General features: G+C 44.1%; 1 protein-coding gene across 2 annotated transcripts; it reads left to right on the forward strand.

Annotated features, from left to right (window-relative positions):
* Nucleotides 1-2,417: 2,417 nt before the first annotated feature.
* LOC118218813 (shaker-related potassium channel tsha2-like) lies at nucleotides 2,418-11,688 on the forward strand. Of its 2 annotated transcripts, none has more exons than XM_035401510.1 (2): nucleotides 2,418-4,203; nucleotides 11,107-11,688. In XM_035401510.1, the coding sequence occupies exon 1, from the start codon at nucleotides 2,723-2,725 to the stop codon at nucleotides 4,157-4,159; it is 1,437 nt and encodes a 478-aa protein (XP_035257401.1). In that variant the 5' UTR covers nucleotides 2,418-2,722; the 3' UTR covers nucleotides 4,160-4,203; nucleotides 11,107-11,688. The 2 variants fall into 2 exon arrangements, with proteins under 2 accessions (XP_035257401.1, XP_035257402.1); XM_035401511.1 differs by having other exon boundaries at nucleotides 2,418-4,192.
* The last annotated feature ends 559 nt before the right edge of the window (nucleotides 11,689-12,247 follow it).

Here is a 12,247-nt window from a genome sequence, read left to right on the forward strand (position 1 = left end):
CGGACCGCGGGCAAACTGGCACTCAGATCATGCCACTAATACTGGCCTAATTATCTGTAATAGCTCATTCCTTCGAAAAAGTCAACAATCTATGGACAGGAAAAAGTAAACATTGAAGATTTTAAAATGTTAGTATTTAATACCTGTCTGGGCAAAAGTGCTAATGTTTCAAAAACCTATTATATGCATCAGAAATTGAAATATTTACTTTAAATACATAAGCATGTAAGATTTCTGCTGCACATTAAACACGATTTGCCTAATAATACTTGACGTTACGAATGCCTAGATATTTAAGATTTCACACACATGTACACAGTAAATACATCTTAAACGTATAAATGGAGATTTAAAGAAAAAAATACATATAATGTCTCATTTAGGACACAGCTGAGCAGCAGACATGTTCACAATGGAATTTTCCTCTAGCTACGTCTCATAAACCCTGGGTCTAATTCCTGTTTACTATTATTATTATTAGTATTATTATTATTATTATTATTATTATTATTATTGCTCAACATATGTCAGCTTCTTCCTGGACGGTACATATTTACATTTCGAAAGCACTCCATTTCTAAGTACAGCGCCTTGTTCAAAGGTACAACGGCAGCGCCATGTCACACACCTGAAACCGCATCCTTTGGGTTGGAAGCCAAACTCCCTAATCGCTACATCATGACACCACCTCCATCAACAGCAATATCCGCTCGTAGCGTTATGCACGAGCTGCCTGACCAAACATTATCACCGGAGAGGTTCAGAACAGCTCACCTGTGAACTAGTGCGGGAAAATGTGAGCCATTTGTCATACCAAGCGTTTCTTTTTTAAATTCCAAAACACAGTTTGGCTTGCTCAATGACCACCAAAACAATTTAAAAAAGTGATTACAGTGATACATTAATTTGATTTAATCCATAGGGAAGAGCTAAGGGATTGGAAGCCAGTCTCAAAATAGCATTTATTGTTGGCTACTCTGCGCTTAAAATTCAAGGACAAAGCCCAATGCAATTAAATTTAAGAAGAACGTTACCATACATAGAAGTAATCTCATTTGTATTCAGATCCGCCCGTCTATGTCTGTGCCAACAGATTATCCAGACGGCACCGAAGCAAAGCAAACGTTTCTGACAGCACGAATCAAGGTGAAAACACCGATTATCAAAATTGTGACACAACAACAGGCTAATATCAGAGAACACGAAATGCATGCCTACTGTCGCCTTCGACGACAGAAGAAACCGCAGCACCCTACAGCCTGTGTCTTGGGAATCAACTATAATCGCCGTGTCTTAGGTTAATGCATTTGCATGCTGAGAAGCGGAGTAAATGCGAAATGGGCGTTATTTTCTGAATGAAGTAGTATGCACCGCATGAGGCAGAAATGCATAAAGGTTTTTTTCCCCCTGCATCTATTCCCCTGGGCTTTCCATGGGAAAAAGAAATTTTCCTGCGGCCCAGAGAGAAATTCGGCTATTTTGGGAGTTTACGTCACGCATTTCGGCCTAGTCCTATAATTATCTCCATTTCAGTCCCCCTTGTGCAGCGTCGTGTTTACCTTAAAAACGTGTACGCGAGACTACAGTTTGAAAAACTGCGGACTCTCAAAAGTTTTTTTGGCAAAACTTTTATTGCATAGTGTTTTCCAAATTGGGAAAAAAAGGCCACGAACAAGACTTATTTGTCCCTTATTTCCAAAAAGACTCCTTTGTTCTATGGAAATTTTTGCACAAAGCGTCCGTAACGGCAACCCAAGTGAAATATAGGCTATTAACGAGAAATTATTTACCAAACGTTGTGCCCACGTTGGGGCAATACGTTTAAAAACATATCATGGAAAAACATCTCATGGACAAAATGGTAGCATTTCAGCAGTCAAACAATGATGTCTGTGGAGGAATATTTGCCCAACATACAGTACCAATTTCCGATAAACTGGTGATTGCGTCTGCTTTCGCATAATTTATTCCTACAATGATATAGAAGGGTATTTTTTTGTTGACAAGATTTGAGCAATTTTGACATGGTAAATATAAAAACGTTTTATTTTAACAGACATTTGATTTACTTCAGATTGGTTCGACGTGCATCTATTTTACCTGGTAAACAGCTGAAATAAACAAAATAACCCGCTGTAACAACTGTATGATCATGTAAACAAGCGTTAACCTTGAACTGTGGGAATTTTTCTAGAATGTGGGAAAAGGACAGACGGATGAAAACGAACCATTGACATTGAAATTCAACATTACAAATTACGGATGAAACATCGAATGCTCTTGATATTATAGCGACTGTGTCCTGATTTCTGTACGTAAATATTACTGTCACGCGTGTGCATGCTTTCGCTTCTGTGTGTGTTTTCAATTCAGTGAGAGCGCATACACGTCAGCCCACTTGGGGAGGGCATAGCTGCTTAAAATGCTGTGAATGTGACAGCCAATAGTCCAGACTGCCCGCGTGGGGAAGGTGATGGGAGAAAGCCATGCGTAACCAGCGAAGATGAGTGCAAAAACAACACACTCGCAGACACAGGGCTGACACTGCGAGGGAAGGCGCAGACGGAAACGGCGCGCGCTACTCCACAAGTGACTGGGGATACGCACGTTCCGAATATCGGGGACAAAAGCGCGCAGACACAGAGAGAGAGAGGGGGGAGTGCGAGAGAGGGGAGACGACGACGGACTGTGGTGCGAGTAGCGTTACCCTTGGGGGGTAAAAATGACCGTAGTGCCCGGAGAAAACCTCGATGAGACTGTGGCACTGTCCGCCCTGTCCCAAGATGTCTATGACCCAGAGCGAGCGGATCAGGAGTGCTGCGAGAGGGTGGTCATCAACATCTCCGGGCTACGATTTGAAACTCAACTGAAAACCCTCGCGCAGTTTCCCGCTACCTTGTTGGGAGATCCAAGGAAAAGGATGCGTTTCTTTGATCCATTGAGAAATGAGTATTTCTTTGACAGGAATCGACCCAGCTTTGACGCGATCCTCTATTATTACCAATCTGGGGGGCGACTCCGGAGACCTGTCAATGTGCCGGTGGACATATTCATGGAGGAGATAAAATTTTATGAATTAGGGGAAGAGGTCATCGAAAATTTCAAAGAGGATGAAGGTTTCATTAAAGAGGAAGAGCGTCCATTGCCAGACAATGAATTCCAACGTCAAGTCTGGCTTTTGTTTGAATACCCTGAAAGCTCAGGACCCGCGAGGGGCATCGCAATAGTTTCGGTCATGGTCATTTTGATATCGATTGTTATTTTCTGCCTGGAGACCTTGCCCGAGTTCAGGGAGGATAACAGACTGCACGAGGATCACCTGGCTTTGAACAGAACGGTTCAAATGAAGAAGCCCAATCCGTTCACGGACCCCTTCTTCATTGTGGAGACGCTGTGCATCATATGGTTCTCCTTCGAATTACTGGTGAGGTTTCTCGCGTGCCCCAGCAAGCCCGCCTTCTTTAAAAACATCATGAACACCATAGACATAGTGGCGATTATGCCCTATTTCATCACGCTCGGCTTGGAGCTCGCGGAACACCAGGGCAACGGTCAGCAAGCCATGTCTTTGGCCATACTGAGGGTTATCCGCTTGGTGCGAGTTTTCAGGATCTTCAAGCTTTCCAGACACTCTAAAGGCCTCCAGATCCTGGGGAAGACGCTCCAGGCGAGCATGAGGGAGCTCGGGCTTCTCATATTCTTCCTCTTCATCGGAGTCATCTTGTTTTCCAGCGCCGTCTACTTCGCCGAGACCGACGACCCAGAATCGGGATTCAGTAGTATCCCCGACGCGTTCTGGTGGGCAGTGGTATCCATGACTACGGTGGGCTACGGGGACATGTGCCCGGTCACAATCGGCGGAAAAATTGTCGGCTCGCTGTGTGCCATCGCCGGCGTGTTGACCATCGCGCTGCCAGTCCCCGTCATCGTCTCAAATTTCAACTATTTCTATCACCGGGAGACGGAGCACGAGGAGCAGTTTCAGTACACTCACGTAACGTGCGGGCAGCAGCAGCCCTCTTTCGGAGAATTTAGAAAGAGTGACAGCAAGCCTTCCCTCACCAAATCAGAGTACATGGACTCAGACGATTTCGATGCAATAAAATACACAAATTGTAGCCCGCACAAAGCGTACACGGGCAAGCTGACAGATGTGTGATTGTAGACAGCGCGGAAATGGACCCAGAGAAATGTGCGTTTCTTGTGAGTACATACCCCCCATTCGGCACTGTTGCTTAATATAAAAGACGCCTCATTCCCACCATTCCTGACTTAAAAAAGAGGGTTTCTACGACAGAATCATATAAGCAGGATTACAGATACGCGTATTGTTCATTCTCTTTTCACTGTCTTCCATTTCCTGCAACCGCGTTACTCAATGCGTAAAGTTGGCATTGAACCCCGAATTTAGCAACTGAAATCAACCTCATATCCATTATATGCCTAACCTCTAATTGTAGCACTTTATCATCATAATCTTAGTAATGTAGGCTATAAGGTACCATGTCTAGTTGTGTCATTTGGGGAAGTTTACATACGGTTTGCTTATTTAGCGATAATAGCGAGAAAAGAGGACCAATCAAAACCAATCAAGCAATGTACGTGAATGCTACTCTTCACTTGCGGGCAGTGCAATTAATTCCACAAGGTCACACGGAGAGCCGACCCTCCCCTTTGTGTTCCTCTCGTCTGCTTCGGTCACGTATTTTCCACCGCTGCCACAAGTGCAGGCGTTATCCGCGCATTAGTTATGGGGAATTAGAGGAGTTGGACGGGTCAGTGCAGCCATTCCATTGTCTTTTATAGCTGTAGCCGGCGCGTGTCCTCTGAAGACCGCGCGCATCGCCATCCAAAAACCAGCTGTCACCGGAACGTGACGAGCAGTCAGCAGCCTCTCCAATACTCCGGCTTAGTGGTTCGTGGCATAAATAAAATAACAACCAAAAAAAAAAATCAAAATGACGACAATTTGCTTTTCATGTTGATTAAAAGCACTTCTGACACAGATATTAACTAAATTCATAGATTATACCATTATTATATCGTTTACGCACGTTGCAGAGGAATTTTACTTCATGTGAATATTCCCGTCTTGTCACCGAATGTAGACAGTATATAGCCTATGGTACACTGAGACAGCGCCAATGATAACATAGAATCTATATAAATTGCAATTTATTTATTCTTAAATAAACATATTGATGAGATTATAAACTTGATACGGGGATGTGCGCCATATACTGTTAGTTCCAATTCGGCTGGCTAATTTTATGAGATTTATAAACCAGGGGTGCCACTGTGTGGCTGAACGCAAGTATTGCAAAATGTCTCTGAAGACGATATGTTTCTATGGCAACCTTCCAGACCGTTCTACATCTTTGACGCTGGCAAGAGCTTGTTGCCTTTATAAGTTAGCCAGCAGGCTGCGTAATGGAAGGCTTAAAATAATCGTTTAGCAAACGTGAGTACAGTCAGTGTAATCAAGCATGCTGATAAACGTGGACACGGACATGATGACCTGTCACCTTTAATGTTTTAGGGACCCATCTTACAGCATCTTCAAAAAGACATTAAAAAAACTACTTAAAACGCAAAGCAGGGGAATATTTTGCGTAATTGTACAAAACACCTACTCCAAAGAATATGCTATTCAAGTGAATGGTATTGATTTAAGCTAACATTTATGGAAACTAAAGACAAACGAACCTAGCTATATGTAGACTAATGGAAGGACGTAAACTGAAAGTGCACAATGTCCCCAAGAGGCAAATGGTGGTAAATTATGGGGCAGAACCATACCTCTCTGAATTCTTTTGGTTTAACACACCTGTGTCCGAAATCATCCAATGCAAAAAAGAGAGACAACGGAATATCCTGGAAATAAGTTATTCACCCAAACCCTGTTTTGCTGCATCGTCATTTAAAGAAATAAGGAATAGTATTTTTTACATGCCCTTTGCTGTGGCGCAAGGATGACAAACTCGGATTCCGATTGGCTGCATTGAGTGTGGCGGTCACACGTCACGGTACATTACAAATGGTACGACCACGAATGCAAATGAAGCGAACGCAAAGACCTGGCCATGGCACTTGAACTCTGTACTAACGTCTTCTAACGTTTTTGGATGGGAATGTGACGTTCACAGTCTACCCAAGGAAACGCCGCGACCATCCTGCATGGAGGTGAGCTTCTAATTAAATACAAAGTGAAATAAAACCTCTTTCAGGAGGCAGGTCCGCGGACACGCTCAGTCCGACTCATATATATTAATTGAATACCAGATCATAATTTCTGTTAAAATACCGACACCAATTTATCCATGAGATAACGGTATGTACATGCAATCTACAATTATTATTACATAGCTACAACAGTTTGATGTAATGTCATGGCTAACTGCATTATACCATAATGTGTGCATGCAGGTGTGCAATGAGTATTGCTTATGGATGGGGTAAACTCATTTAAGCCATCACATTTTGGGGAGTTCTCTATCTCAAAAACATTGGACATAAACTCACAAACCCACAGAGCTCAAGATGTAGATTTTCAAGATGGTTATCACACAAGCTTTAGAATCTATGAAAGACAGACCTATTATGTCATAACAATAATGAGTTGCCTATCCTCAGGATAATCATTTTGGCAATGTAAAGGTTTACTTGGTAGGCTATAGCATGATCCCCAGCGATTGAATCAAAACATTTTCAAATAAACTTTATGAGCCGTAGTTGTCACTTTCATTGCTAAGGAGAGAAACGATTTTTCAGCCAAGAAAAAAACAATAATAAAATATTGCTTGTAAGCAATTTAACCAGGGGTTGAAAATTTACCCAAATGAACAATATTCAGACATACAGAGAGCAATTTACTCTTGTTAGAGTTGCCAGGGAGCATCTGTTGTCATTACTACCCACCGAATCCACTGATTTATTAACTTCAGTATTTTCGGTTCAGAAAATAAGCAACAAAATGTAAAAGACCTCAGTTTTACAGTCACAGGCTGCAGATTAAGAAGCTCGGATGCGTTCGAACAATATCACAAACACGTCATTAAAACAACAAATCCTCACGCAATAACAAGTCATTGGAAATTTAGCTAAGATACGACCGGTCACTCACAGAATGAGTTGTCATACTGAGAAAGGGACACTTGGGGGCAATGTCTGCTTATTCTATACACTAATTGAGGACACAAGAACATTTTAAACAAAATTATTCTACCATTTGTTCCCGTTCAATAATCACAAAACAAATTCTGTTCATAGTCCTGGGAAAATATTAGCAGCAATAAGAAAGACCATGGTAATGACAAGAAGAATACAAATGTTGTGAAAATGTCTTAATGCTGATTTTGAGATTGTATATCTTGGACAGAGAATGGAGCTGTCCAGTTCTGTTTATTCATTACGCACTCTACGGGGCTGCGCACTGTTTATTCATTACTTCACTCTAGTGTTTCTTTTGCGCCTCTACATCATGAAACCTATGCACTTGTTGTACGTCGCTCTGGATAAGAGCGTCTGCTAAATGCCTATAATGTAATGTAATGTAATGCATGGCAAATACTAGGATTCAGTGAATATTTAAAATATAATGATACTCCAACTCATATGACTTTACACACCTCTAAATTAACTCTGTTGATTACAATTTACATGGAAAATAATTCTATTAGAGCCGTTTTGGAAATTTCAGGTGTACAGCCATTATAAGTCTGACCAATGAGAACAAGGCGGTGCTTAGCTCTCCAGCATCCACCTGTAACTCCAGTCATACTGAGTGACAGGAGTAGAGGGTGGGTCCTGCTCTACGCACCGTGATAAATGTGGCACATCCTGCCACAAACTATTTTGAGGGAATTATTAATGAATTTACCTTCCCACAGGGAAAAAGAACAAAAAAACAAAACATGCCTGTTAGAATGGCTGGTGAATATTACCAATTCACCAATCTGTTGCCCACTTAATTGTATATTAATGCATATACAGCATGTGTGTGTATGACGGCAGTTTCCATTTAACCCTGTTTTATTTAAAAAATGAACAGTCAGACGTAAATGCGTATGCAGCAGGCAGCAGGTGTGTCTGCAGTGAAGCGGGATCTGTGTTTACTGTGAATATTGGCCTACCAGCCTCCAGCTGCAAGCCAGGGTCACTGGAGGTTAATGTGACTGTCAGGACCAGGTAGTGTGGCCGTGTAATGAAAGAGGAGCAATGGGATGGGAGCAATGGGTTATGTCGATGGATCCAAAATGGGGGGAGGAGGGGGGGCAGGAGGGAAGTCCCTTCTCTTTGTCTTAGTGATGAGTGCAGTGGTCAGCTCAGATTAAGATAAGAAAGTTAAGAAGCTCTGCTCTATCAGTTAGTCCCTAACTAACTCATCACTGGCGTCATTTGTATTTTAAATAGGTTGTGTTTACATTTTGAATAGTCAGTCACACAGCTTTGCAGTGTGCAATCCACATCTCTAATCCTGTGATTCTGTTTCACTCTTTACCTCAACCATGCTGGAGCAGGCCTAATTAATCAATCCACATCTCTAATCCTATGATTCTGTTTCACTCTTTATCTCAACCATGCTGGAGCAGCCCAATTAATCAAACCACATCTCTAATCCTGTGACTCTGTTTCACTCTCTACCTCAACCATACTGGAGTAGACCAAACTAATCAAACCATATCTCCGATTCTGTGCCACCATCCCAAACCCCAAACTGCAGCCAGGCTAACTTATAGTTTTTTTGGCATTTAGAAGATGCGCTTATCCACAGCAACTTACAGAGATGACACTTTTTCATACAGTCCCATACATAAAGCTGGATATTTTACTGACGCAATTCAGGTTATGCAGTTAGTAGCTTTAAAAGCGGTGGTATTTAAAAGCAGTAATTACATATTTGCACATTTATAGCAAAGTACTGTAATATTTTGATAATATATTTTATTAAATATATCTTATTTAATATATTCTCAGTGTATTCTATTTCAAAGGGTACATTACAGCAATATGCAAAATTAGAATCCGACAATCCAGTTGTTCCAACCTGTGTTCATTATGGAAGAGTCCCTGCTGCTGTTGTTATTGGCGGCAGTGGCAGCGCCTCTGATATCAGCACTCTCACCCCGAAGATTTAACTTGGGGTCGGCCCGAGCGCGCGCGCGCGCGGTAACCGTTGCTACGGTAATCCGTTTTTTTTTTTTGCCGGTGCACAAGGCCCCCGAAGCCATCCGTTAATGTTGCGGGACAAGCTGTCAGATGTCGTCCGCGTTCTGTTTCCCCACCGCCGCGCTGTCGGGTGTGGCAGGCGTGCCGCGGCGGGCCAGAGTACCGCCACGCCGCGCCGCGATGCGCCGGGAAGGTCAGGTTATTTACGGCGGCGCGTGTGCATCGATTCCCGCTAAACCGGGGGGACCTATGTCTCTCCCCTGCCTGACGAACGACCGCCGCGTGAGCGCTGACACCCCCGCCCCCCCCCCCCCCCCCGAATTTCAGCGTCACGGCCCGCGACCGATAGGCATCGCGCAGAACTGGAGACGCGGAAGAACAGGGGTTGGTGGCGTAGGCCGCTGGGTCAAACAGAGGCTTCTGGAGAGCTAGGGAACGGAGCCCTAAAGTGTGTGGTTTGGAAGAAAAAAAAAAAAAAACACAAACAAACAAATGTGATTTTAACCAGCTTTGTTGGTGATGATGACTCAGCCACACTTTTCAAATATCACATCTCAATATCGTGAGCTCATTTCGTTTTCATTCTGAATTACTGGGTACTGCGCGACTGCCAAGTGAAGACTTGCTTGCGTGGTGGAATTTTAAACTCTTATCCAGAGGCTTTGCGTTTAGTCATGTAAATTCACATGAAAATAAAACAACATTCTCCTGCGTGTGTAGAGTCAGGCTCAGACTGACTTCTGACCTTGAGTGTGTGTCGTAGCTGCAGTGCAGGGCTGAGCTGACAGCTCATTGATGTTAATGAGAGCGAAATGTGACTGGGAGACAGGACTGAGGCCACTGCAGTGAGCAACAGCGAAAGGGGAGACAGCTCAGCTCCTGCGTCTCCAGCATGAGCGTGCGGCTGAGAGAGTGTGTGTGAGTGTGCGTGCGTGTTTGTGTATGTGCATGCGGGTTTGTGTGCGAGCGTGTGTGTGTGTGTGTGTGTGTGTGTTTTAGCATTAGCATGAAGGGGACAGTAGAGAGAGAGAGCAGCCACAGTGTGGCAGTGTGGACAGGCAGCACTGAGTAAGTGGCAGCCTGGCCAGGAGCAATACGGAATCTGGAACACTCCGGTGCACTGTGATGTCACAAACATGCGCTTCCCTGTGAGCTGCAGTCAGAATGCATCTCTGCAGCCATATGCACAGCTGACTCAAAGCACAATGCAAACAAAATAAATCCAAAGAAGAAAAGCCACATAATCGTGTGACAGCCAAAACAGAAACTGGATCATATTTCAGGCAACTCACAGTGCGAGTTATACCATATTATACCAATTATTTGACTGATAAAGAAATGGCAAAACACAAGGAGGATATAAAATGTCACGTTCCATTTTTCTGGCACCCCCCACCCCCCATAAGTAATACAGGTTAGCGCAAAGACAATTTAATGCGACACTTAGTAGCTGTGGGCACAGGCGATTCAATATGACAGCAGCGTCAGCACTCCCCAAAGGAGAGAGACTGGCGTCAACAGGGTGAGCGCGCCTTTGAGAACCGCGAGCCGATCGCAGGGAAGTAGGACAGAGGCTAAAGGACCCGGAGACCTGCTCAGGAGGAGACTGGTAGCCGTGGAGGAGCCAAGATGGAGGGCATCGTTGGCCTCCATGCTGCTGTCCAAAGTTGTGCTGGTGGAGCCTCTGGGCTTAATTGGTGGCAGTGCTTACACGACTACTTCTCCCAACACTTCGCATCAGAAATCTCATTATGTTAAAATGGGCCATCTCAAAGAGATGAGTCAGGGGTTCCAGAGTGAGTCGGCACTTTGATCCTAAGTGGGGGGGTGGGTGTGTTGGGGGGGGCAGAGAGGGACAGTGTAATCTGAAATCAGCGCTGATGGCGTTTTTTACCCCCCTGCCAGAATCCCACAGCTCTTCTCCTTCGGTTCCTGCAGGGTGTGCGGCACAGCGAGGCGGCGGACTGCCTGACGTCATGACATCATCGGCGTGTCAGAGACGCGCGAAAACCGGCGGGGAACGCGTCCCGCCGTCTCATAATGTGGCACAACACCTTAAAGAACTGGGGGGGGGGGGGAGGGGGCGAGGATTAACCCCCTCCTGCATCTGGAACATTTCTGGATATCAACAAGAACGCAGGAAAGACCCTCCTTCCATTCGCATTCAGCTCCACACAACAACAACCACCACAACCACAACAACCACAACCACAACAACAACAGCAACAGCAACAAAAAAGACGTTTGCAAACACGGCGCTCTGGAGAGGACTGACGCATTGCGAGGCCTTCACTGTGGAACGAGGGATTAAACTCTCGCTGGGACCCGGCCTGCAGCAGTGAGTAGGATGCAGAAGGATAACCAGCTACTGCGTGACTCGCAGAGAGAGACAGAGAGAGAGAGAGAGAGAGAGAGCTAAGGTACAACGTGTGCTACCTGAATGATCTAACACATGCATTACATATGCGCAATACACAAACCTTAATGAATTCAGAATTACCTTTCTTGACGATGGGTTGGGGGGGGGGGGGGGGGGGGTGCTTAATTGTAGTAGAAAAACTAAGAACCAGATTCAGCCTAACCGCTACATGCTTTGTCTTTTACCTTGAAGAAGAAAATGAACAGATTCTTTAAAAAAAATTTTTTTTTAAGTGTCTCTCATTATGGTCTGATTTAAGCTGTGACATAATGTAAGTGATGGAGAGAAAAAAAACACAGTTCATTATTCAAAGTCAAGGACAAAGAGCTCTGGAGAGTATGGAATCTGGCTCCAAAGTGTGTGAACCCGTAGGCTTATTTTAAGAGTCCTGTATGTACCGTAGAGTATGTACGTTGATTATCATGTGCTAAACCAAAACATATATTTGCATGCGTGGAAAGTAGGGCATTTATAACAGGAAGAAAAGGACAGCGTTTACGCTTACGGTGACTACAGCTCCAAACTGCTCACATGCCAGTAGGTCACGTTGTGGGAACAATCGATCGCTCATTGTTGTACGTACGTTCCGAATTCGCTCGACTAGTGAGGGTAACACGATCAAAGCTATATTTTTTTAAAGTATCATATATGTTTTATATA

The sequence above is a fragment of the Anguilla anguilla genome, chromosome 19, assembly GCF_013347855.1.
Source record: "Anguilla anguilla isolate fAngAng1 chromosome 19, fAngAng1.pri, whole genome shotgun sequence".
NCBI classification, from domain to species: Eukaryota; Metazoa; Chordata; class Actinopteri; order Anguilliformes; family Anguillidae; genus Anguilla; species Anguilla anguilla.

Bases quoted from the DNA above. Each gene is read 5' to 3' on its own strand.
- LOC118218813 (XM_035401510.1), top strand. From the start codon at position 2,723: ATGACCGTAGTGCCCGGAGAAAACCTCGATGAGACTGTGGCACTGTCC.